Source organism: Aspergillus chevalieri, chromosome 6, assembly GCF_016861735.1.
Source record: "Aspergillus chevalieri M1 DNA, chromosome 6, nearly complete sequence".
Taxonomy (NCBI): Eukaryota; Fungi; Ascomycota; class Eurotiomycetes; order Eurotiales; family Aspergillaceae; genus Aspergillus; species Aspergillus chevalieri.
Genome location: NC_057367.1, coordinates 753,321 through 777,102, shown reverse-complemented (window position 1 = coordinate 777,102; position 23,782 = coordinate 753,321). Strand labels below are relative to the sequence as shown.

The 23,782-nt window shown below is 50.8% G+C and overlaps 11 protein-coding genes across 11 annotated transcripts; 5 read left to right on the top strand and 6 right to left on the bottom strand.

Moving 5' to 3' along the window:
• Window positions 1–13: 13 nt before the first annotated feature.
• ACHE_60263S (nuclear export protein Noc3) lies at window positions 14–2,062 on the bottom strand (the record flags this gene model as incomplete). The annotated part of the gene is made up of 1 exon (XM_043281418.1): window positions 14–2,062. One exon carries the CDS (start codon window positions 2,060–2,062, stop codon window positions 14–16), a length of 2,049 nt encoding a protein of 682 aa, XP_043138899.1.
• A 219-nt stretch (window positions 2,063–2,281) lies between these two features.
• On the top strand, window positions 2,282–2,949 carry NIP7 (ribosome biosynthesis protein NIP7; the record flags this gene model as incomplete). Its single annotated transcript, XM_043281417.1, has 3 exons — window positions 2,282–2,719; window positions 2,771–2,872; window positions 2,926–2,949. 3 exons carry the CDS (start codon window positions 2,282–2,284, stop codon window positions 2,947–2,949), a joined length of 564 nt encoding a protein of 187 aa, XP_043138898.1.
• A 469-nt stretch (window positions 2,950–3,418) lies between these two features.
• On the top strand, window positions 3,419–4,664 carry DCN1 (defective in cullin neddylation 1 family protein; the record flags this gene model as incomplete). The annotated part of the gene is made up of 5 exons (XM_043281416.1): window positions 3,419–3,502; window positions 3,598–3,641; window positions 3,888–3,961; window positions 4,009–4,183; window positions 4,232–4,664. The coding sequence occupies 5 exons, from the start codon at window positions 3,419–3,421 to the stop codon at window positions 4,662–4,664; spliced, it is 810 nt and encodes a 269-aa protein (XP_043138897.1).
• Window positions 4,665–5,912: 1,248 nt separating this feature from the next.
• Window positions 5,913–6,233, bottom strand: ACHE_60260S (uncharacterized protein; the record flags this gene model as incomplete). The annotated part of the gene is made up of 1 exon (XM_043281415.1): window positions 5,913–6,233. One exon carries the CDS (start codon window positions 6,231–6,233, stop codon window positions 5,913–5,915), a length of 321 nt encoding a protein of 106 aa, XP_043138896.1.
• Window positions 6,234–9,512: 3,279 nt separating this feature from the next.
• On the bottom strand, window positions 9,513–11,040 carry STE50 (adaptor protein STE50; the record flags this gene model as incomplete). Its single annotated transcript, XM_043281414.1, has 3 exons — window positions 9,513–10,492; window positions 10,553–10,714; window positions 10,776–11,040. 3 exons carry the CDS (start codon window positions 11,038–11,040, stop codon window positions 9,513–9,515), a joined length of 1,407 nt encoding a protein of 468 aa, XP_043138895.1.
• A 1,595-nt stretch (window positions 11,041–12,635) lies between these two features.
• On the top strand, window positions 12,636–13,307 carry ACHE_60258A (uncharacterized protein; the record flags this gene model as incomplete). The annotated part of the gene is made up of 1 exon (XM_043281413.1): window positions 12,636–13,307. One exon carries the CDS (start codon window positions 12,636–12,638, stop codon window positions 13,305–13,307), a length of 672 nt encoding a protein of 223 aa, XP_043138894.1.
• A 381-nt stretch (window positions 13,308–13,688) lies between these two features.
• Window positions 13,689–16,395, bottom strand: cdc48 (AAA family ATPase CDC48; the record flags this gene model as incomplete). Its single annotated transcript, XM_043281412.1, has 5 exons — window positions 13,689–15,761; window positions 15,825–16,074; window positions 16,145–16,197; window positions 16,258–16,285; window positions 16,346–16,395. The coding sequence occupies 5 exons, from the start codon at window positions 16,393–16,395 to the stop codon at window positions 13,689–13,691; spliced, it is 2,454 nt and encodes an 817-aa protein (XP_043138893.1).
• A 793-nt stretch (window positions 16,396–17,188) lies between these two features.
• On the top strand, window positions 17,189–17,878 carry ACHE_60256A (gamma-glutamylcyclotransferase family protein; the record flags this gene model as incomplete). Its single annotated transcript, XM_043281411.1, has 1 exon — window positions 17,189–17,878. One exon carries the CDS (start codon window positions 17,189–17,191, stop codon window positions 17,876–17,878), a length of 690 nt encoding a protein of 229 aa, XP_043138892.1.
• An 84-nt stretch (window positions 17,879–17,962) lies between these two features.
• Window positions 17,963–18,910, bottom strand: ACHE_60255S (uncharacterized protein; the record flags this gene model as incomplete). Its single annotated transcript, XM_043281410.1, has 2 exons — window positions 17,963–18,713; window positions 18,762–18,910. The coding sequence occupies 2 exons, from the start codon at window positions 18,908–18,910 to the stop codon at window positions 17,963–17,965; spliced, it is 900 nt and encodes a 299-aa protein (XP_043138891.1).
• A 515-nt stretch (window positions 18,911–19,425) lies between these two features.
• Window positions 19,426–21,420, bottom strand: ACHE_60254S (uncharacterized protein; the record flags this gene model as incomplete). Its single annotated transcript, XM_043281407.1, has 1 exon — window positions 19,426–21,420. The coding sequence occupies one exon, from the start codon at window positions 21,418–21,420 to the stop codon at window positions 19,426–19,428; it is 1,995 nt and encodes a 664-aa protein (XP_043138890.1).
• Window positions 21,421–22,449: 1,029 nt separating this feature from the next.
• On the top strand, window positions 22,450–23,413 carry ACHE_60253A (Mpv17/PMP22 family protein; the record flags this gene model as incomplete). The annotated part of the gene is made up of 4 exons (XM_043281406.1): window positions 22,450–22,605; window positions 22,672–22,947; window positions 23,004–23,270; window positions 23,318–23,413. 4 exons carry the CDS (start codon window positions 22,450–22,452, stop codon window positions 23,411–23,413), a joined length of 795 nt encoding a protein of 264 aa, XP_043138889.1.
• Window positions 23,414–23,782: the final 369 nt, after the last annotated feature.

The following is a 23,782-nucleotide window of genomic DNA, read 5'->3' as shown; positions in this document are numbered from 1 at the left end:
AAAACATATACAACTACTTCTGCATAACCATCTTTTCAATCCCCACCGCCGCATCCCTAACCTGCGGACAATAATGCAACCGCAACAACTCCCCCTCCCAAACATTCCCCGCAAAAACGTTCGTCGCCTCAATATCCGTCGCAAACGGATTAAACACCCCATCCCCTTTCCTCTCCTCACTATGCCACAGCGCCGACACCCTGCGTGCATTATGCTTGGTGACTTGATTCAGCAGCGCGAGCGTCGCAATCGCAGACTTCTCAGGGACCTGCAGCGAAGTCGTCATAAGACGCTTCGTGAAACTGGCCAGGCGGATGGGCGGGGGATTGCCGTGGGCGCGGGAGATGAGGGTTGACTGGAGACAGCGGAGGAGGAGGACGGTGGGGGTTTGGAAGTTGACTTTGTTTTTTGAGCGGCGGTGGGAGTCGTTTTCGGCGTTTGCTTCGTGGGAGTCGGGGTCTGGGAGGCGGAGGGATTTGGTGGGGTTGTATTCGATGTCGGGGTTTGTGGAGTACGTGTAGAGGGAGCGGTAGAGGTGTTTGATGAAGAAGCTTAGGTCGAGGTGCAGGGTGGCGGCAGCTTTGCTGGCGTCTTGGCCTGAGAGGAGGGCGAAGGCTGTGACGGTGCAGAGTAGGGCTTCGCGGTAGGAGTCGCGGGCTTTGGTGGGGGGTTCGTCTGGGTTCTCTTGTTCTTCATTTTCGGGGCCCTCGTCTTCGGAGCGGTCTGCGTGGCCGATTAGGTCTTTGAGGGCTTCGAGGAGGTCGCCGAAGAAGTCTTGGTTGATCAGGTGCGCGTATTTGGCGAGACCTTCTAGGACAGGGCCCATAAGGGAGGGGATGCGGAGTTTGAGGATGCGGAAGTAGTTGCCAAAGACTAGTTTGAGTGTCTCTGCTTGGTTCTTTTCTCTGGCTTCGTGCGAGACGAGTGCATCGGCTTCCTTCATGTCTTTCTCCACGACCTTGCGCTCCTTTTCGACCTTGCGCTCGCGCTTCGTGCGGAATTCCTTTTTGTGCTTCTTCTTCCCTTGTGGGGCATCATTTTCGGGTTTGTCCACTCGATCCCTCGATGCCTTGGAGGAGAATTCAGAGAGGAGACGCAGGTGGAGAAATGTGTCTAAAACGACATCGTGAATGCGGTATTCCTTGGCCTTCATCATCTTCGACAGCAGGCGGACAGCCTCGAGAGAGACAATACCGTCTTCATCCTTGTGGAATACATCCTCCAGAGTCTCACGGCACTTGTCGAAATCCGCGTCAATCTGTCTCTTCGCAAGACGGTTGACAATGATCTTCAACAACTCATTACGGAAGTTGAAATGCGGCACCGCAAGCAACAGATTGCACGCGCAGGTAATCGCAACACTCTTCAAGGTAGGATCCACCGCCTCCTGGTCCTTCTTCGTAGGTCTCGTAAGTTCCTGCAGCGTTTGCACGAAATTCTTGTATCCGTTCAGAAGGGTCTGCTCGAACTTCCGAATCTTGCGCACTTCCTTCGACAGCTTGGTAGAGTTGTCCTCATCACCGAGCGCGCGAATGCGGTAGCCAGGAATCACGTCCTTGTAGACCGCGACCTGCGCCGCGAGCGCGAGCTTCTTGATCGTAACGTGCGATCCCTTCTCCACCATTTCGGCCATTGTTTTGAACGAACCAATGTGTTCTTCGGGGTCTTCATTGATCAAAGTCGCAAGTTTCGCAAGTTCCTCCTTAGCCTGCACAATCTGCACCTTCAATGGGATTTTCGGAGCCTCCTCCTTTTCCTCCTCTTCATCTTCGCTCATGCCGTCCCATTGACCTTCTCCATCCTCGTCCTCGTCATCGTCGGTCCCGAGAAAACTGTCCGAATCTTCAGGCCCCTGCTCCGGTTCCTCAACCCTCTGCAGACCTTCATCCGTCTTAATTGGCAGTCTGGTTTGTTCCTTTTCCTTCTTGCCCAGTTTGCGCGGCCGGAGCTCGTAGTCTTGCTCGGCATCCCATTCTTCGTCGTGGTAGGAACGAGAGGGGTTCACGATCTCATCGCCGGGGGGACTTAATCGTCGTCTTTTCGAGGAGTGTCCGACAGGCATTTTATTGAATTTCGTGGGTTAGTTGGTGTTGTTGAGCTGAGGTGGTAGCTCTACGTCCGAACTTTTTTTTTTTCTGCCGGCGGCGCCAAGACCCAACGCTAAAGACCGCTAATTCCGCGTCTAGATTTTTTTGCTCGGAGGATCTCTTCTTCTGTCTCTACTTCTACCTTTAATTCCTCTCTAATTCAATATTAGAGATAATTACAAAAAAAGAACAAAATGCGCCAGCTCACAGAAGACGAAACCAAAACCCTCTTCTCCAAACTCGCCAACTACACCGGCCGCTCGCTCAACGCCCTGGTCACCTCCGTCGATGATCCTTCCTCCAACGACCGCTATGTCTTCCGTCTTCACGGCAGCCGAGTCTACTACATGCGCTTGTCACTAGCGAACCTGGCGACCTCAATCCCGCGCGCTAATTTGCTCTCGCTGGGCATCTGCGTCGGCAAGTTCACGAAGACCGGGAAGTTCAGGATCCATGTGACCGCGCTGGAGGTGATTGCGCCGCATGCGAGGTATAAGGTGTGGATCAAGCAGAACGGGGAGATGCCGTTTATGTATGGGGGGAATGTTGTCAAGGCGCATATTGGACGGTGGAGTGAGGATTGTCCGGAGCATCAGGGGGTTGTGGTGTTTAATATGGATGATACCCCTTTGGTATGTGGAAGATCTATAAGTGGTTGTTTGAGACAGAGACTGACAGAACAGGGCTTTGGCGTTACGGCTCGATCGACTGCTGAGACTCGGAAGTTGGACCCAACGGCCATCACAGTTTTCAGACAGGCGGATATTGGTGAATACCTGAGAGAGGTAAGCACTTTCTTAGCTCCTTGGAGGCCGGCAAGCAGGCTAACTCCTGGCAGGAAGATACCCTCTTCACGACTTAAAAGTTCTTTGCATATACAGATCGTTATACTCGACATCTGGTCAATACGGAGTTCGGGCGTCGTATTTGTCTTAATGCAGAAAAGTCCTCAATATACCATGGTTGTGCATGACCCAATATCTCTGTCTTGTGAATCTATATCAATGTCAAACATAGCATTCAAGTACTTCAAGTGTAGCAGTCTAATATAATGCATAGAATGTGTAGCTGAAGTATAAGTCGGTCGTTTCTTGATACCTGCGGAGCACGTGCCCGCCGCCTCAAATCGGCGCCGCAAAGCGATCATTTCACCTCCGCCAACCACTTTTGATTCAACTACCACCACTACTGTGTACTTCCTCATTATCTTGCTAAATACCATACCCAGATACCCTCTCTCACCTCCAATATACTCTTCCTCATTCCCCTGGTTCTCGTCGGTTTCCTGACCTGGCGCTGGCACCATCAACATCAACATACACCCCCCCACCATGCCGCCTTACTCGGGAGTCCAGAAGCAACTAATCACCCAGTTCATGGCATTTACTCAAGCCAAGGATTCTGTTGCTGCAAAAGTATCTACCCTTTCCTGTTGATGGGTGATTGCGGTTGTTTTGGTGTGACTTTGGTCTGTGGTCACGTGCACATGGCTGACGGGGTTTGGGTATAGTTCCTTAAAGCGTCGAGGTGGAATGTCCAGGAAGCTATTGATGCGTGAGTACCGTGTTCATTGGGCTGCTCTAGTTGGCGTTGTGACTGGATTCTGCATTGAAGTTGGTTATATGGGGCGTGGTAGACAAGATAGCAGCCTTCATCTTCGGAGTGCGATCTGACATAAAAAGACGCGTCACGTGCTCTACTTTAGATGTCCCAGGGTGATGCCAATTGCAGACGACTGAGACAGTTGATCGTTGACCAGAGCAGTCTGGTTTGTGTATCTATGGTCACTGACGAGGATAGCTATTTGGACGACCCCCAAGCAGGAAGTACCGGTGCTAGCGCCGCGATCAGCAAGGTCTTTGACAGCTATCGAGGTAAGATGGTCAGATAGTCCAATCCGAGCATAAGCTGACGATGATAGATGACCCCCAAGAGAACCCCGACGGCATCGGCATCGAAGGAGCCATGAAATTCTTCGGAGATATTCAGGTGCAATTGGATGAGGTCGCCTGTCTCGGAATCGCAGAACTGCTCAAATCCCCATCGATGGGTGAATTTACTCGGGAGGGTTTTGTGACTGGATGGAGATCTACGGGGTAAGATATTCGTCGTGCGCTTCCTGTCGCGGCAACTAATGAAGCCAGCTGCGACAACGTCAAAAAGATGATCAATCACGCCCAAGAAATCCGCAACCGCATCCCAACAGACCCTGATCTCTTCCGCCGCGTATACCGCTTCACCTTCCCCCTCTGCCGTCTCCAAGGCCAGCGCAACCTGCAGTTCGAGATCGCCTCCGAACAATGGCGTCTCTTCTTCACCCCCGACAACGGCGGCACGACGTGGAACACGAAAACGACTCCCTGGCTGGACTGGTGGATCGAGTTTCTGGAGGAGCGTGGGAAGCGGCCGATCAACAAAGATCTGTGGGAGCAGCTGGAGGTGTTTATGCGCAAGACGAAGGAGGACGAGGAGTTTTCGTGGTGGAGTGCTGACGGAGCGTGGCCGGGAGCGATTGATGATTTTGTCAGTTATGTGCAAGCGAAGAGGGGGAAAGGCTCGGAGATGGAGGTTGAGTGATCTGTATAGTTAGTTCCAAGAATCTCTCGCTATGAATGAATGCGCCTGAGGTTCCATCCATTTTTTCACGAGTTGATTCACATCTCTTCAGCTGCCTGGAGCTTCGTTAAACCACCTATCTTGGCTGTATAGTTAAGTAATGAATGCGTCCGGGGTGTCCATGCTTTTTGTAACAGGATATTGAGTCATATTCACTTAGTTGTCTATAATCAAACATCTCATCTTCATCCATCTTCATCCATCTCCATCCTTCATTCTCATCTCATCATCCGATACAACCCTCAGCGGACGACGCTGGCCTGATGACACCATTGTGAATCAGGAAAGGACAGTCAGCTGCTGAAGCCGTCTATGTTCCAGGAGGGAAGCCATTTCTGACGAAGCAGCGTCGTTCTTCGAACATGCAGGTTTGATGACATCCCCAGTCAAGAACAAGAGGCAAAATCTGTTACAGTCCTATTGAGGCCCAGTGAGCCCCCTCAGTCTTCTTCTGCATGGATCAGCTCTGTAGCATTTTCAGCGACATTCGACAATATACAACAAAATGAGGTTGAAGTCCCTGAGTACCTGAACAGCATTGAAACATACAAACTTATCGAATCCAACCGCAATGTCGCCTACGATATGTGGCCTTTTACATCACTGCAGATCCTGATAGTCCTTATGATTTTAAGGATGATGCGCGTGCCTGGATCGAATACAGCGATCGAATCCCTGGAGGGCCATCCGCAGCGAAGATTGGGGAGAGATGATGACCAAACTTGGGATCAATAGTACGCTTCGAGCAGCGATCTTGTCCCCGGGGTTTGATGATATCCATGGTACTGCGAGCTGCAAGCACTGGGTCTGAGAGGCCATGAAGATGCGGTCCGAAGCGCTTGACTGTCTTATCGATGATACCCCTCGTTAATATGAACGCAGAAGAAACATAGCAGAGGCTGGAGATCGTGAGAACAGCGCAGATCCTACAGCGAATCTAACAGAAGCCCCTACACCAGTTGATGGTCATACGATGCTTTGGCGCATGCACAAAACCTGCAGCTGACTATTGTACCAACGCCTCACAGAGGCTTAAATTCACCTTCATGGCCACGTACCCAGGAGACTTCAATGGACATCGCAAATACTTCAACCCGCAACGTCAAACTGCCAATCGCTCTGCCACCTACTTGAAGCATATAGCTCCATTGGCTGAGTTTCCCGTCCTAAATGGCAGTGCCAAACTACTTTATCGGCTCTCTCCAAAAATTATCTATTCAGCGATGGTCCTAGCAGCAAGACATGGAAGGAATGGTTTGGCATTACATATGTCGTAGAACACTGAGCCGACTCAGAAGTGACATGAAGAAAATGTGTGCGAAGAATCTGTGGATTGGCCACACGCTTTTGTCCGAGCGTGCTAGGTTTAATGCGGCGGATGGCTATGCCACTCTCCAGTCCTCGGATGCTTTGATGGTTGAAATTGACGGGAATGGCTGAAAGCGGAACAATTGTCTTTTTCTGGATTTTTCTGGACGGGAAGTTGAGGCCAAGTTTGCTAACCTTTGTAAACGGAAGGCTCGGGTTCATTCGGTTGGAGGGCTTATTGAGAGGACTTCTGAAAAGTTGGGCCACGGCTATCCTATCGGTTCTCTCTCCGTATCAATGAGGATGTTCTCTATGGGTAGTGTATTACTTAGAAACAATGTTACTATATCCGCGAGTAAAACATGCTATGTCTGTTGTATGGCCATGATTAACAGTCAATCTATGCTTTTTGACCTCATCTCTTGGTAGCTGTACTGTCCATAGCTGTAGTGTGGCTAGCCTTACCCATGCTTCTAGAGTCGCTTTCAAGACAGCAGGGCGAACTTTGAACCCGTTTTAGGTCACTCCTAAGCTGTCGAGTCTCTCCCTCTACTACCATTCACGTCCATCCGTCCACCTTGCACATCGCTAAACCCATCAGAAGCCGTTGTCTCTTTTTATGGTTACTCAACAGCCACGATCTCTTGCCATCAGTCTGGGGTTCAGCAACTGGCCTTGCGAGAGTCGAACCTTGCTTGGCAGAAACTCCAGTCTTCATACAGTCTGCAAGTCCACGGCCGCGAAGCACCGGGTGCTCAATGACAGTAAGAGTTGTTTGTCTACCTACACCATCCTTTTTATCCCCATCACTAGAGGTAGATCTCCAGATCTCATTGGTTCTTTCTATACTATCGTGAGGGCATGGTTCCTTTCTCACTGTGTCCAATGCTAACTGTCAAGAAGGGGATGGAGATGGCGTGCTTCACGCTGTTACATCTCAATGATGGCCTCCGTGAAGAACTCGAGAGGAAAGACGCAAAGGCGAGTACAGGTTATGGGGGGAAGAGACCCATGTTGAAGGCTTAAGCACCCCGGTTTCATGGAAGGAAACCGCAGCATGTCAGCAATATGGCGCGAAAACAAAAATCCCACAGCCATGCCAAAGCGGAAAATCACACCAGTCAGAGTCCTTGCTGAAGAAGCACCAGACGCCATCGAGGGCCCCGCCATGATTTCCCGTGCGTGCATTCTATATACGGCAGTCAATTGTTGCTATAGGCTGCTGTCCAAGCATTACGTCAAACATGTGAGATCACATTAATCCCAGACCTGACCGAGTGCCCAACACTTATTGGTTGCCAACAGTAGGAAGGCAGAAGCATATGAGGAAACAAGCGCCGGACTATCCATGCGATCTTCAAGCCGACGCTAGATGCTATCCCCGACGAGCAAGTAAATCTACAAGACCACCAGTATGCTGGTGTTTCACGGTCACGAGATGCTCAGTTCCAGCTTGTCGCGACCATCTATAGCGACATGTGGACAGAGTATAAGTTCATATGCGTGCAAAGTATGCTTAGCCTCTGAAGACGCGCTCAGCCTTCATGAACACTATCTAGTCATATCAAATACAATTCATTTGATGACACCTTCCGTGGTTTCCGGAGAACCAGAAGACCCAAGTCCACCAAGCAACACTAGCCGGCCCTCCGAGTCGCCCTCTGAGCAAATAAGGCCTAGCAGAATATGACAGGGAGTCATGCTGATCCAAAGTGCCACCAAATTTGCGTCAGGGACCGGGAGAGCCCACATACATTTTCCTCGGTCGACGACATTGAGCCCCAGACGGTGACTATATAGCTCGCCAGCCACCAAGCACTCTGAAAGGAGAGCCCCCGAGCAGCGCAAAGCCAAAGAAAATATCAACCAAAGACAAGGCACGACCGCTGGAGTCGCAATTCCAGGACGAGCTCTACCGTGCTTTCAGCTTTCGTGCTTCGTACCTGGCTGGTATCGGACAACGGGGCTGTTGATTTTGAATTAAGACACACTTGGGATTTCTCGCAAACAAGACTTGATGGATAAAGAGCACTGCACCCAGTTTCGACTTCGATCAATATCTTTCTAACAGAGATAAAAGATATCATACAAGTGCACAAGGGGCATAGAAAGAGACCCAGAAGCAGGGAATTTGAGTCTCCCTGGGAAGCCTAATATCGGACATCTGAAGAAAAGATGCAAATTGGAGGGCGAAGCACTACCATTGGAATCCCAATACAAAATCGACTCCTATCGACTATTCGGCTGTCAATGGCTATTGTCTGATCATTTCGAGACTTCTCCACACACACACGATGCACCACAGCGTCCAGTGGGAAGAGCCCTGCGACTTGCGGGGCGCTGAGGCATACATGAACTGACAAGACGTCGCAGGGATATGGACGAATGCTACAGGCATCGAACTTGCGAGGGTCTGCTGTTGTTCCTACCATCCGAAGCCATACCGCGCTTTCTATCAAACATGGCGAGCACTTCGTCAAATGATTGTCTCGAAATCCATTCTCTCCGATGAGATGGAATAATTATGAAACGAGCCATTCCACAAAGACACGATTCGTATGAAACCTCGATGATATAAAGGGCAACTGCCAGTGCGAGCTCCTGCTGACTTCATCCTGGTACGCATTGCACAATGCTGTACGAACGCTTTCACGGAAAGACTTCCACGGTCGGAAGATTTGGTCATTCTGGCATTCTCGAGATCATGCGAGTATCTGGGTAAAGTCATCTATCTTACATGCAAACGACACCTTTACTCTTCCATCTCAGAGACCTGTCTTATCTCATGGAACAAACCACCGAGATCTGAAATTGTTATCTCAAGGGTCATAATGCTGAATTCGAAGATATCCCATGGGTCTTACTGTCAAATACACTGCAAAACGGTGCCTGGGAAATGCTCCCCAAGGATTAACGGGGACATGCTCGAGGAGTGCCAAAACCAACTGGAGAAGAGGCTGGTACAGAGAGCAGGACTGCTATTTCAAAACTACTGAAGAATATCGAACCAAACACCAGAAACACTCGATCTGCCAGAAAGTACTGACCGAGCTAGAATGAAGATTTCACATCATATCAAAACCAAAAAGCAATTAGTATAGACAAGAATGAGGGCAGTACATAATGACGAAGACAAATCCATACACATCATCCATTATGGGTGAGGAAATAAAAATAAAACGGACGATAGGTCCCCAAGTAAATATACTGAATAGACAGAAATGAAAAGTAAGATAAAGACAATGGCCAAATATAAAAGGGAAAGAAGAAAGCAAAACTCAATAAATGCACCGCTAGATTCTTTTTGGGTCCCTGTCCGAAATCAATAGATAGATCCAATACAACACCCAACACCGCGTATATATAATGGTCGGTCATTAGAAGTAGATATTCCAAATAAACCGTTTCCAAATAAACCGTAAGAGAGGAAATGGAGAGAAAAGAGCATGATGTAAAAAGGAAAAGAGGCGAGAAGGGTATCTTGGGGTTAAACAGTATAGCTCACAAAACACCACCAGGTAGATTAATTTGGGCTTGTTTGCCCTCGAATCCAGCGCTATTAGGCGCTGACCCTCCAGGGAAGACACCGTTGTCGATTGGATTTAATTGTTTCCGCAGCATGAACATCGGCTTTCGCCCTTCCTTTTCAAGTTGTTTGAAGAGAATAAGAGGCCGCTCTTCCAGTCCTAAACAGCGTTCCTGATCACCGTACACGATATAAAGCGCGTATTGTCTCCAATCGGCTTGGATGTTATACTTCCTGAGGGCCGCTGGTAAGACCTTGTGGCAGGGGTCGTCCATGGAAACGCGGAACGATTTGAATATTTCGACACTGGGTGGATCGTGGCCTGCTCGCGACTCAGATCGCGACGGAGTATCGCGGGAGGAGACCGGGGTTGGATTCAATCGGTCAGACCGGGATGGTGGTGGGACTGGCGTATCTTCAGCATGATCGTGGCCGCTACGACCGTTGGGTTTGTATGCTCGCGATGCAAGAGTGCTGTAATGGGCCCCGGGGGAGGTTGGAGATGGGATACCAGGAGACAATTGGCCGTTCATCGTCGACATATGGGTTGCGGCGCTGGATGGATCCAAGGCAGAATTGTCGTAGGCTCGTCCTTCGAGGATTGAGGGTGGAATATGCGTTGGGGAATTGTTCTTCGGTGTGGTGCCTCCCGTGTACACTCTCTTGGAAAAGGTTCGCGATATGCCTGTTCCAGGTCGTTCGAACGAGAATCCGGGCGAAGTCAGCGGTTGGCTTTCATGGTGGTTATCCATTCCGCCAGGCGGGAGCGGTTGCGATCGGTCCTTGGCCATTTTGAATACCGGCAGCAGGTCTTCCCGTAGTCGACGGTATTCCTCGGCCACGCGGCGCAAATCCGATTCTACCGAAACAATCTTCTCGTCGCGTAACCGGATGGATTGAATGAGACGGGCGATATCTTCTTGGGTGGCATTTTCATTGAGGCTTTGGTCAGCGGCTGTTAAATCCTGCTGTCAGTACTTTGAAATCTCACTCAATCAAGGTGTAAGCCACATACAAAGAGGGATGTAGTGATCAGGGTCGAGCGGAACTTCTTGCTTGACCTTGGTCTCATATACACTTTTCAGTATTGTCAACCGGTGTCCCACACTAGCGATTCCCATTTCCTTTAATTCATCATGTTTAAGAGCAATAAGCGCCTCGCCGACGATTTCATTTTCTAATCAAAATGACAGATTAGCGACATCTCCACTGGTCAAGTCACAACGCAATTAACTCACCTAAGAACGTATCGCAGTATTGACGAAGGCCCAGAGCAGCCAAAAACCTTGCGCATTCCTCTGCACTCCATTCTGTAATGATCGTATCTGGCGCACGAACATCGTCTGAGAGCTTGTTGGCAAAGGACGTCGGGGTATGTTCTTCGGAGAGCGCTTCGGAGTCCGAGTGATCGGCTTCGGAGTCTGTTGCGGGATGAGTGAACTCATCATCCGCGTCGGAATCGTGGTAGACGGTGGCTTGGAGTGACATCGTGGCAGGATTCATGGCAATTTGCTTATCGGGAGGACAGTTTGTGGAGGTAGGTGGTCGGAGCGGACGCAGAAAAAGAAACGAGGAAGTTGGCGCTATGGCCGGGACCAGCAGAGGCTAACCGCGGAGAGCGACTCGGTCGAGAATACGATGTCGTAGATGGGCAAAAAAAAAAAAAAAAAAAGGGAGCCAGATATACGGCGGAGACGCAGTATTCAGGTCGATTCGCAATGGAGGTCAGGACACGGCCGCATGGACGGAGTCACGGAGGGGTAATGGTTCTTTGCCGGAGTCGTAAGGTAGCACGGAGTACGGGGGGGAGCGTCGCCGGGAAGGAAGTCCAAAAAGGAGTTTATAGCAAAACCTAGAGGATCTCAAGAAATCGAGGCTGGTCTGCGAGGGACGCGGAAAGAGAGAGCAGAAGGCGGGGAACTGGCGAGAGGCGCGAGATGATGTATCTAATACTGCGCTGGCAGAGCAGGATGGAGCAAATACCCAAAGGAGAGAATGACGACAGACGCAGACGATGCAGAGGAAGCGCCAAAACGAATGAACGAGGTTGGCGAACGAAAGGAGAGTGAGGGAGAGAACGAGAAGGGGAAGTGGTAAGGTTGAGGTTGCGACTGTCCCAGTTGGAAAGCTGAGATCGCTGCACGTGACTTTAGAGGCAATAAGAAATGAGAAAGAATAATGCAAGAAGATATTCGAATATCAAATAATTTGGTATTTGGTTGAATCAATATTATTTTATTTTATAGAAGAGACTGAGAATAAAAAAAGAAACAGCATAGCCGCCGGCCAACTTCTACAGACTTACCCTCACCAAACATCAGCAATTCCACTCCATTCCATTTGTCCTCGCCGAAATGTTCGTATTAGGTTCGTTTTCCGTTCAGGAGATCACCCAGTGCAAAGTATTTGTTATGCATATTTGGCGAATGCGTACTCCGTATTCCTATTCCGGCATATGGAGCTGTATAGACTCGGGCACGTCTCGGGGCTAAAGGAAATATTAACTGCTAGTTTGGCGCTGCTTGACAGACAATCCGTCAATGAGCAATGCAAACACACTGGGGAACGAGTCCTAGCTTGCTGTCAGAATTCAATAGTGCCGGACCATTTGCTGTGGCGGATACTTGTCAGTGGGCTTTTTTCTCCCCCTGAATCCGCTGATGTACAGCTTGATATACAGGATGTGCTCCACGGAGAGATTGAATATTGATTAGACAATCTCAGAATGACAATCAAATCTATGAATAGGACTGTTGAGGTATAATTGTGATCATTATAGCTCATCCACTGCGTCATTTCATATACTACGCACAAGGCGCATTCCACCACAACTGCAACTAACAGAATATCATTTTCAAATCAATAGAATTGCAATAATAATAATAACAACGATCTCAATAGTCCTCGTCCTCATAAACCTCTTTGTCAAACCCCCAACCCCAATTCCGGCCCTCGCATCCGCAACGAACCGATCAGATCTCTCCGCAACCTCCAACCTCACCTACCACTCCTCCTTACCCGTACATACAAAGTCCAACCACACCAACTCCCAAACCCCTCTACTTGCACACAATACTCCCTCGAAACTCACCAACAAAATGCCCTCCTCCCCAGCCCCCCCAAACCCAAACCCCTCCAGTTCAACAACAACAACAACCTCCTCCGACTCCCTCGAAACAGACCTCCTCGCCCACCTCGCCTCCACCTCCGCCCTCGACGACATCCACACCAACCTCCTCTGCTACCTGCAGCGCATGGGCTGGACCGAGAAAATCCGCACGCTCTCGCTCGAACTCCTCCGCGCCGGACGATGCGAGCGCTTCGACGAGGTCGTGGATGCGGTGATTGCGTCTGCGGAGTGTCGGGCGCATCCGGCGTTTGATCTTTCGGGTGCGAATGGGGCGGGTCGGAATGGCAACAATCAGAATGGGAGGAGTGCGAATGGGAGTGGGAATAGCAATGGGAATGGGATGGTGCTAAGTGCTGATGCAGAGGCGTATTTGGAAAACGTGGATGTGCGCATTCCCGCGGTAGTTGTTGAGCATGGCGTGCGCATGGTTAAGGAGGTGCTGAAAGATGTTGTCGTGTTCGAGGATGGGTCGGCGCTGGATGATACGCCTGATACTGGGAAGGGGGGTCATGCTGGTGCGTCTGGGAAAAGGCTGGATAAGGAGGACTCGGGCGATTCGTCGGGCAAGGGCAAAAACGGCGATGCCAGTCCGGTTAAGAAGACGGGGAAGAAACCCAATCCCGGGAAGAATGTCAAGTGATTGCGGTTATACGTGGAACGGGGCTGTATATGCATTACATTGAGGGAGTTCTTATCTATGAAGCATGGGGTGAGACCGTCACCAGGCGTTTTTGGCTAGGTCGGACGAGGCTGGTTTGTATTCATTCATTCTGGAGTTGAGAGGACTTTGGCGCATCCAACTGTTCATTTTCTTTCTTGATAGATACCATGATCGGCTGCACTCGCAGCAATACTACTATTACTCAGATCAAAAGCGTTGAACTGATGATTTCTTGTCACATTGCTATTAGAGCGTAGAGCTTCTCGATCACATGATATTTAACGTCCACAATTCATAGTACGTCAATCTAACTAACGTAGGAAAACATGAAAATAACTAAATCAAACTACCAAGACCCAATTAATCGTAGAGGCTGTCGTCATTGCCGGCTTCCCCAAATGTATCATTCTCCCCAACTTCACCCGCAGATGGGAAGCGGAAGAAGCTGCTGCCACCAGAGTTCTTCAGGCTCTGGGCAAACGCCTCATACCGGCGGATTTCCACGTCGCTGACAGATTTACGTGCAGATTTCATGGCCTCCTCGAAATGGGCCCGGGTAAGCTCCGGCACGGGGTCTTCCTCTTCAACTTCGTCCATGTTGACATCCTCGCCGGCAGCCTCACGTTGCTTCGTGCGCTCAATGTCAATAGCGATCGACTGCTTGATAGCAAGCTTGACAGCACGCTGGGTGACGAAGCCAATGTCAGCACCAGAGAATCCGTGGGTCTTGCTAGCAATGAAGTCAATGTCCACATCCGGTGCAACAGGAGTCTTCCGAAGCTGGGCCCGAATGATGCTCTCACGAGAGGCCTGGTCGGGAAGAGGAACGTAGACAAGAGTATCCAGACGACCAGGACGGACCAGGGCAGCATCAAGCTGCTCGGGACGGTTGGTGGCACCAATAACGAAAACGTTCTTCTTCGATGTCATACCATCCATCTCAGTCAAAAGCTGGTTGACAACACGGTCAGATGCACCACCAGCATCACCGACGGAACCGCCACGAGACTTAGCAATCGAATCCAACTCATCCAGGAAGACAACGCAAGGCGCAGCAGCACGAGCCTTGTCGAAGATGTCACGGATGTTGCTCTCAGACTCACCGAACCACATACTCAGCAGCTCAGGACCCTTGACGGAGATGAAGTTGGCAGCACACTCGTTGGCAACGGCCTTGGCAAGCATGGTCTTACCAGTACCGGGGGGACCATAGAACAGCACACCACGAGAAGGCGAAAGACCAAACTTGTGGAACTTTTCGGGGTGGTCCACAGGGTACTGAACGCTTTCGATGAGTTCGCGCTTGACTTCCTCGAGACCACCAATGTCCTCCCAGCGGACGTTGGGGACCTCGACCACGGCGACCTCGCGGAGAGCCGAGGGGTTGGAAACACCGAGAGCGTAGCGGAAGTTCTCCATGGTGACACCAAGGGAGTCGAGGACCTCGGCGTCGATTGTGTCCTCGTCGAGGTCGATCAAGTCCATCTTCTCACGAATCTGCTGCATGGCGGCCTCAGAGCACAACGAAGCCAAGTCGGAACCGACATAACCGTGAGTCTCGGCAGCAATGGTCTCCAGGTCGACATCCTCGCCAAGTTTCATGTTCTTGGTGTGGATCGACATGATCTCCAGGCGACCAGTGGGGTCGGGGATACCAATGTCGACCTCACGGTCGAAACGGCCGAAACGACGGAGAGCAGGGTCAATAGAGTTGGGGCGGTTGGTGGCGGCCATAACGACCACGTTGGAGCGAGCCTTCATACCGTCCATTAGGGTCAGAAGTTGAGAGACGACACGGCGCTCGACCTCTCCGTTGGTCTTCTCACGCTTGGGTGCGATAGAGTCAATTTCATCAATGAAGATGATAGCGGGCGAGTTCTTCTCGGCCTCTTCGAAGGCCTTGCGCAGATTCGACTCCGACTCACCAGCCATCTTGGACATGATCTCGGGACCGTTGATCAGGAAGAAGAAGGCACCGGTCTCGTTGGCAACGGCGCGAGCCATCAAAGTCTTACCGGTACCAGGGGGACCGTACATGAGGATACCACGCGGGGGCTTAATACCGATAGACTTGAACAGGAGAGGGTGGCGAAGAGGCAGCTCGACCAACTCACGGATCTGAGCCATCTGTTTCCGGCAGCCACCAATGTCGTCGTAACCAACTTCGTTGAGGTTGCCCTCTTCATCTTCACGCTGAATCGGCTCACCCTCGCAGTGGATGACGGTATCTTGAGCGACAATGCCATACTCTGGGGGATCCACCTCGACTACCTTAAACTCGACTTGTCTCATACCACCACGTACTGTGAACAGGTCGCCCTGTCTCACTGGCCGGTAGGCCTCACGGAAGTATGGGGCAAGGTAGACATCGAAAAGAGAACCGGTCAGACCCTCGACGGTGTCTGCAATGGGGAGAACAGCAATACGTTTGGCCTAACGACAAAAACGTCAGCAATCCACTCTCGGTGCACATTTCAAACCAAACAAAGGACGTACATATTTAATGTCGGGGCACGGGTGAACCGTGATCATATCGCCGTGCTTAACACGGAGGTTATGTCTGACAACACGGTTGATGCGAGCGCTACCGTCGTCGAGGTCGTCGTCCGCCAACACGATAAGAACGGTGTCTTTCCGCATCTTACCCTTGACCAAGACCGTGTCACCGCGGAAGAGCTGGAGAGTATCCATAGTGTTGTTGGAGAGAGCAATAACGGAGTTATCGTCGTTGACGGCATCGGTGACGCTGTGAGAGCGGGGTTCTGATTAGCCATTCCGCCATTTTTTAAGGATGAGAAATCGATCAATGAGCTTACATCAACGAGTTGGGCTTCTTCTTCTTCTTGAGAATTGCTGTCGAGACATCTTCCTGTGATCATGGTGTTAGAATCTTGCGGCTATTCTGGGTGGCGTGTCGCTTCTTCTTTACCTCTTTGTGCTCGGCGCCCGAAGGGTCACTGGAAACTGTTAGCAAATCTGTCTCTCCATGGGTTATTAGAAAACTGGCTTGAACGTACGTCAAGTTGACCCTCTTCTTGTCGTGAATGTAATCCGGCTCCGATGTCATTTTGGATGGCGGCGCTTTGACAAGCTCTTAAAAGCAACGTAGACTCAAAAGGTACCTGTGACGACGCTGGCGATTCCAGCTAGAATAACGTAAAAGAAATGCAAGCAGAAAAGCAGAAAATGAGAGTTAGAGATGGTCCAGTCAAACCAGGTAGTGTTGATGGAAGGGGGAGGGAGTAATAAGTGGGAGAGAGGGAAGAAAGAGGTGGTAAGGTTGGAAGTTGGAGCTGTCCGTTAAGAGATGGTCAGTGACGATACGCTTGCTGGGCCCGGATGACTTAATAAGCGGGTCTCTCTGGCCACCGCCCGCTGGCGGAGAAGCCCATGGAAGCTGGTCGTATTATGTGATTCATCTTTAACTAGTTAGTTATTCTGTGGAAGAGTGAGAGATGCTAATGCTATCATATGAAATATGATCTACGATCTACCGATTGTCAAGAGGTCAAGTGGACTCCAGGCATCACACCTCGAGTGGCTGTTATGTTATGCCGCTGTCTTGCGGCGTAGGATCCGCCTATGCGAGTCAAGGCTGCCTGTGCCGTGAATGCCTGCTATGACCAGCATGGCTCTGCTTTGAGCCTCCAGGATGTCTATGGCTGAAAGGATGGCTGTTTTACTGAACACTCATCAGAGACATGAGGCAACAAGCCTCTGTTTCTGATATAAGAGAGCTTTGTTCAGGTTCATCGCTCTAACACAGATACAGGTGTCTTATGCTTAACTTATTTCAGGACTTGAATAAATCAGACTTCCCTGAGCTCTTCCAATATCCAGAACTATCCAGGTCACGCGCAATGGAATACAAACCGTGGTACCCCTCAGACTACGCCCAAGCACTAAACAACATCCTCACAGAAGACGAAACAACCACCCTCCTAAACCAACCCGGCGCGTCCCCCCGCTTCGTCTACGACCCCCTCATGCTTCCCACAGTCCTAAAATATTTCACCGACATGCCTCAAACCACTCCCATCGCCCGCAACATGACCCAAGCCACGCTCTTCGGCTACCAACTCTACCGCTTCTCCGACCCCGGAATGCCGGTGATCGCGCCATCGCCGGACCCGCAAGCCGCTGTCGAAGGACTGCTCGTATTCGGGTTGAACGAGCAGCAAAGAAATGCGATTTATGAGCTGGAGGCTGGGTTGATGAAGTTGGTTAGTGTGCAGGTGGATATTCAGCAGCGGGTTCCGGGTGAGAGACACGTGTGTAATGTGCGGGCTGTGGAAGCGGGGGCTTTTTGTTGGGCGCATGAGGGGGGTTCGTTGGAGGGGCTGGTTCCTATTGAGGGGGCGGCGTGGTCGTTGGATGAGTTTTTGGTAGGTTCGTTCTATGAGCATATTGCACGGTCTCAGTGTAAGGGGATGGTGGGGGTTGAGGGGGCGTTATCGCGGTCGTCAGGCAAGCGACGGTCGAAGTTTTATACAGGGCAGGTTGAGATGTTGGAATGCATAGAAGAGGATCATGGCGAATGGTTGCTCTAAACATACCTTTATTACATACTTGATATACAATACACACCATCTAGATACCCTGAATACAGCACAGCAAGGTAAATATATAATAAATCAGCCCAAAGTCGACGCCCATAGATCCCAGAACCCCCAAGCGCCCGCCATAAACCCCCCAGCCCCCGTTACACTCCCCGGAACCCCAATCCCCTTCTCAAAACTCCAATGCAGCGCCAACGGCGCCCAAAACAAATTATTCACCAAACTCTTCTTCCAAGCCCTGACCTCCCCCGCCAACACTTCCTCCTTCTCCTGCGACATCAGCGCCGCCTTGGCCTTCCTCAGCACATGCTGCCTCCACAGCACCACGAACTGCAGCACAATATGCCCGAACCACGCGCGCGTGCTCCACAGATAGAATTTATCGATCCCGCCCCAGCGGTCCACGAAGCGTTTCGAGACAATATTCTTGGACGCGAGGTAGCCGATGTTCTCGAGGGCTTGGTAGAGGACATTTGCGATGATTTGCAGGAGTGTAAGCGAGTAGATGAGGCGGTCTGAGGGGGGTGACTTGAGGGTTTGCGAGCCCCAGGTCCACAGCGGGACGAGGCCGAAGAGGCGCAGGGTGTAGCGGGTTTCGGAGAAGAGGGAGGATAGCGCGAGGAGGCGGGATGGCGACGATTGGGTTGGTGGTGTTGGTGGGTTTGTGGTAAGGGCCGTTTTGGAGTGGTTTCGTAGACGCGCGAGGAGGCCTAGGCGGGTTTGGATTGCGATTCCTGGCGCGGAGCCGAGGAAGTGGTACAGGGCGTGGGAGAAGTAGCTGATTGCCGCAAATGCTCGTTCTTCGCCAGCAGCGGTGGATATCAATCTGTTTTATTAGCTTGTCATATTTATGAAATACAGTAGAGGCGCATACCGATCAATTCGTCCGACCAGACGATCCGTCGCTTGGAGCGTTGCTTGCATCTGGCACTGCGAAGGCGCGGGGCTCGCCTTGCCGCTGTCGTCGGGCTGCTGCTCAGCCTGCTCAGTTGGCTCAGCAGGGGGCTTCTCGTTGTCTGCCATGGCGTCGTTGTGTGTGTATGCGAGTCTGGTAGGTGTACGGAGTGGAAAGTCCTATTTATCGGGGATAATCGATAGCCGTTCAGTCAGAGACCGAGGCTCGGAATTCGGAAGGGCGGAACCCGCAGGTTAATATGGACGGTGAAATGAGAGCGTGGGATCATCTTCATTGCCGTCGTTTTACTGTGACAGAATGGAGTATAAGAGTAAAAGAATGGCATGGCCCCCATCTGAGGGGGTCTTGATTTCTATGGATCATGGTACAGTAGAATTGCTTTTGACGTCGTGATAGGTCCTGATCCCACGGCTAATGGGATAACTACGGCCATTGAAATTGCCATTAATCATCATTTTCTTTCCTACTTGAAGCTAATGATACATAAAACAGACAAGAATCATATCCAATAATCATACATCGTCAGTATCACCAAAAGGTTCGTATTTCATTCATTGTCTGTCCAAAACGAACAGTGGATTGTGAACAGTGATCTTCACATGCATCAAGGCCATCCCCGTAACTAGATGATTTTCTGTCCAACCGCATCCACACTCTCATCCGTTGAATTGTCACTTCCTCCGCTCAATGATTCAGCCGCGAGACATTCCATTCGAGACGCGAGGTTCTCATCCGCAGGTGCAGGGCTAGGTTCCCCAAGCTTGACAATGTGACTCGCGATAAGTCCCCGGATGTCGGGATCGTTGTCTCGTGCCAGGAAGTATTGCACATCTCGTATGAGGATGCCATCTTTCGCCATCAGGCCACTACTCAGGTCTTCGAAGTCAGGACGGAAGAACATCGGCTGTTCCTGGATATCGAACTGCTGAGTCCATTCGGAGACGGCCGATGGTCGCGCACTTTCTTCCTCAGGATTATACCTAGTCGCCGGGAGCATCTCATTTATCCTCACTCCCCGGCATGTCGAGCAGATTTTATAACCGCAAGGAAACAGAAACCTAGGCCGACGGGGCGGCGGCGGCGGCGGCGGGGAAGGAGGAAGAGGCTTGGTAGTCCTGTAAGAGGGCTGCTCATGCGCTGCAGGCGGAGGACTATGGTATTCAGGAGAAAGACGCTCTTTCGGGATATACCCAATGGCACGTGCGGCGACTTGCACGGTGGAGTTCTGGTTCTCCTCAGGATCGCGGATATTCAGCACAAACGGGACCCTGCGGATGTTTTGGCCTGGCGGTTGTCGCGCGGGATGGCTGTTTGAGCGACTTAGAGCCCTCCCCCGGAACGTTTCAGGCGGACTTTGGACACCACGGTAGTGAGAGCCGAGTTGCTCATGGCGTCCAGTGTGATGGTCAGGGCTTTGGTGCGGTCTGCTGTAGTCGTGAGACGCCGGACGGACAGGTACAGGCGCTGCAATCTGGTTTTCATCGTCACGGCTGTGTGATCCCTGATGGGAGCGTTGGAAGTGCGAACGGAAAGACTTGGAGCGTGAGACTTCAGGTTGGTGGCGGGCCCTAAGCTGTTGCGGGGATACCCGAGACGTTTTATGCATGTCCGCGATGGCTTCGTGGTAATCCAAACTGTGCATCTCACGGCGAAGCCGTGTAATATACGAGCGATCGATAGCTTGCGGTTGAGATCCGTTGGTCTGCAACTGAGCGTTGTTGTCGGAGCTTTGCTGTTGTTGCGCGTGAACGCCTTGGATGGACTGCGCCCATCCGTTGCTACCAACGTTCGCAGGTGATTGCGAGGTGTTGACTTCCGGCCTGAGCTGTCCAAATTTTGTCTCATTCCTCATGTTCGTGATCATATTCAGCCAAGCTACGTACTCAGCATGGTTATCTTCATCCGACGCAACGCTTTGCTGCTCTGGGACGGTGTTGTGATGCACTTCCACACTCTTATCCTCCTCCTCATCGCGGTATACCGAGGGAGACGGTGATCTGTACGAGTTCTCCTCGGCGAATCGCACGCGTTGGCTTTTCTGTCGAACATGTTTCTGTCGTTCCGGCGTGGACGCTTCATCCTTAGGTCTCCGATCCTGGCTCTGGCCCACAGCTGCATAACCCTGCTCCATATTCTGAGGCGAACGAAACTCTTCCCTGCTCAAAAGAGCCAGTCTCTGCTTAATCATGATCTTCACATTATCCTCGTCATGCGCACCACTCAAAACAGACATGTACGCTTTCTGTTCTAGAAGAGCGCACTTCTTCGGATCAATAAGCCCGTCTTCTCCCACGACGTCCTGCGTGCAGGTCCAGAGCCAACCCAGCTCAGGCTTGTGCCAGCACTCGTCACAGTGGAACATCTCTGACATGCCCTCGATTGGCGTCAGGTCGTCATGTGGGCAGCGCCGTTCCGCTTCGCCCAGAGGCGGGTGGTTGAGGATGAATGTCCGCTGGGGCTGCCTTGGGGGAGACGGTCTGGGTGAGGTGATTGTCGGCAGGGTGGGTGAGTGGTTTGACGTTGCAACAGTGGTCATTAGGGTGTTAGGCTCTGTCGCGATCGCGGTGGGAGGCACACTGTAGTACCTGACAGGGTTGGAGTAGCGTCTCTGGGCCATGGTTCTGTTGAGACATAGAGATTAAAATTGAGATATGATGGATATGAAAGGAAGAGCGCATCTTGGATAAAAAAGAAAGGGGAGATTGAAAGCTGCCTGATTGTGAGTTCTCGGCGACAGTGAAGAGTAGTGAAGTTGTATAGATGTGGGATGGTGAAAGAGGAGCATTGTATGCATTTGTTTGCACAGTATAGCAACAGGATATATATTGATAGCTCTACGTAGCAGTACTAGGGTGTATACAACTGCTATCCTTTAGACTTGATAATACTACTACCGTGTTGTGCTATAACAGGAATATTGATTAGCTATACCTTTAGCGATCTGGTAGTAATTGATGACTCCTGTTTCTTTTTAATGTTCGATATATATCGGAGTGCTCCGTATCCCGACAGCATATACAAAGTCGCCTCCACCGAACCTCGGTTCAGCACCATAATCCCCTCAATAAGCCCATTATAAAGCAGATCTAGCTCCAGCTCCAGCTGTTCTATTGCATAACCTCACAATGTACCTGACCCGGAGATCCCGAAGCATCTGCCGACTCCATGACTGATGGACTAGAAACACTAACTTAACCACGGAAGATTCCTAAACAGCAGCTCTCACCGACTGATGCTGTTTTTTATCTTCTTTTCTTCTTTTTCAATTGCTTCTCTGCATAATCGCAGGACTGTTCTATACTTCCTTACGTGCATCGTGGGTCTGGGGAAGAGGGAGGAGTATATAAATAGTGGCTGACCTCGGCAGGCCAATTGCCTTTTCCCAGCCTCCTCCGTCGTTCATCGTCGGCTGAAACAAATAAACAACCGTGCTCTTTCTTTCTCTTTCTCTCTTTTCCTTCCCATACTCTTAATATTACTTTTCTTATATCAACCCCACTGTTTCTCCATAATTACATCTGATTTCTCACAAATACTGCTGTCTCTGACTTGTCCGCCCTCGTGTTGTCGCCGCGACGACCTGACTAGCTCCGTTATCGCACGCGAACCTCCAACCACCACACCAGACCTCTGAACATCAATCACCATGTCTGTCAAGCTGCAGGATACGATTCAGGAGGCCGTCCAGGAGAAAATCCAGGACTCGCTCCAGGATCAGTCGGTGCGCCAGGAAACCAAGGAGTTGGCGCATCTGGTTGGTGAGCGCCTGACTGGCGGACCGACACAGATTGGCTATCTCGCTGTATGTCCCCTGAGAAAAAAAAAAAGACAAAAAGGCTGCTGTTGCTAACAAGAATGATTTTAATAGCTCTACCTGCGCCAGCTCCAATCGAACCCGCTCCGTACCAAGATGCTTACCTCCGGTGTCCTCTCGGCCCTGCAAGAATTCCTCGCGTCCTGGATCGCGCAGGATGTTAGCAAAAAAGGCCACTACTTCAGCCATCGGGTGCCTAAGATGTCCCTTTACGGCATGTTTGTCTCTGCTCCGCTGGGACACTTCCTCGTCGGCATTATGCAGAAGGTCTTCGCCGGTCGTACCAGTCTGAAGGCCAAGATCTTGCAGATCATCTTCAGCAATCTTCTCGTGCGTCACATTCCATATCACGCATACCAGTCGAGCAAAGGCTAATGAGACCTCAGGTCGCTCCCATCCAAAATGTCGTCTACCTCGCGTCCATGGGTGTCATCGCCGGTGCGCGGAACATCCACCAGGTTCGCGCTACCGTGCGCGCTGGTATCATGCCCGTCATGAAGGTTAGCTGGGTCACCTCGCCGCTGGCCCTTGCCTTTGCGCAGAAGTTCCTTCCCGAGCACACCTGGGTGCCGTTCTTCAACTTGGTCGGCTTTGTTATCGGTACCTATGTCAACACCCACACCAAGAAGAAGCGCCTCGATGCGTTGAGAAAGGTACATTCCCTTTGATCTTCTTGGAAATATCAGTGCTAATTGAATAGCGCCATGAGCGCCACGACCGCCGTAACGGCAGCGAGTATGACGGACGCCGTGGCCCTGGCAGTGAATACGACCGGAGCGACCGCGACTACCGTTAAAATGTACATACGACGATTTCCGGACGACTAGCATGTGGATTCTCTTTTTCAACGATCATGATCGCAAGCCAATCTCATGGAAGAACATATCTTGGATATCTACATGATTTATCCTTAATAACTACACGTCTGATCTCACGACGAGGATATGCTCCGTCTTGTTATTACCCCTTTTACGATGAATGGCCCATTTTGTTTGTTTTGGTCTATAGACCTCGGACTGGTATTCTAGATTCACCACGGAATATCGGATGCTGTTGGTTACTGTGATATAATGCTCAATGCTAATCTGTTACTTGGTATATATTAAAAGTGCCCTCTTGTCTTTACCTTCTGCTTTTCCTCGTTAGTTAGAACACTGTACTACTG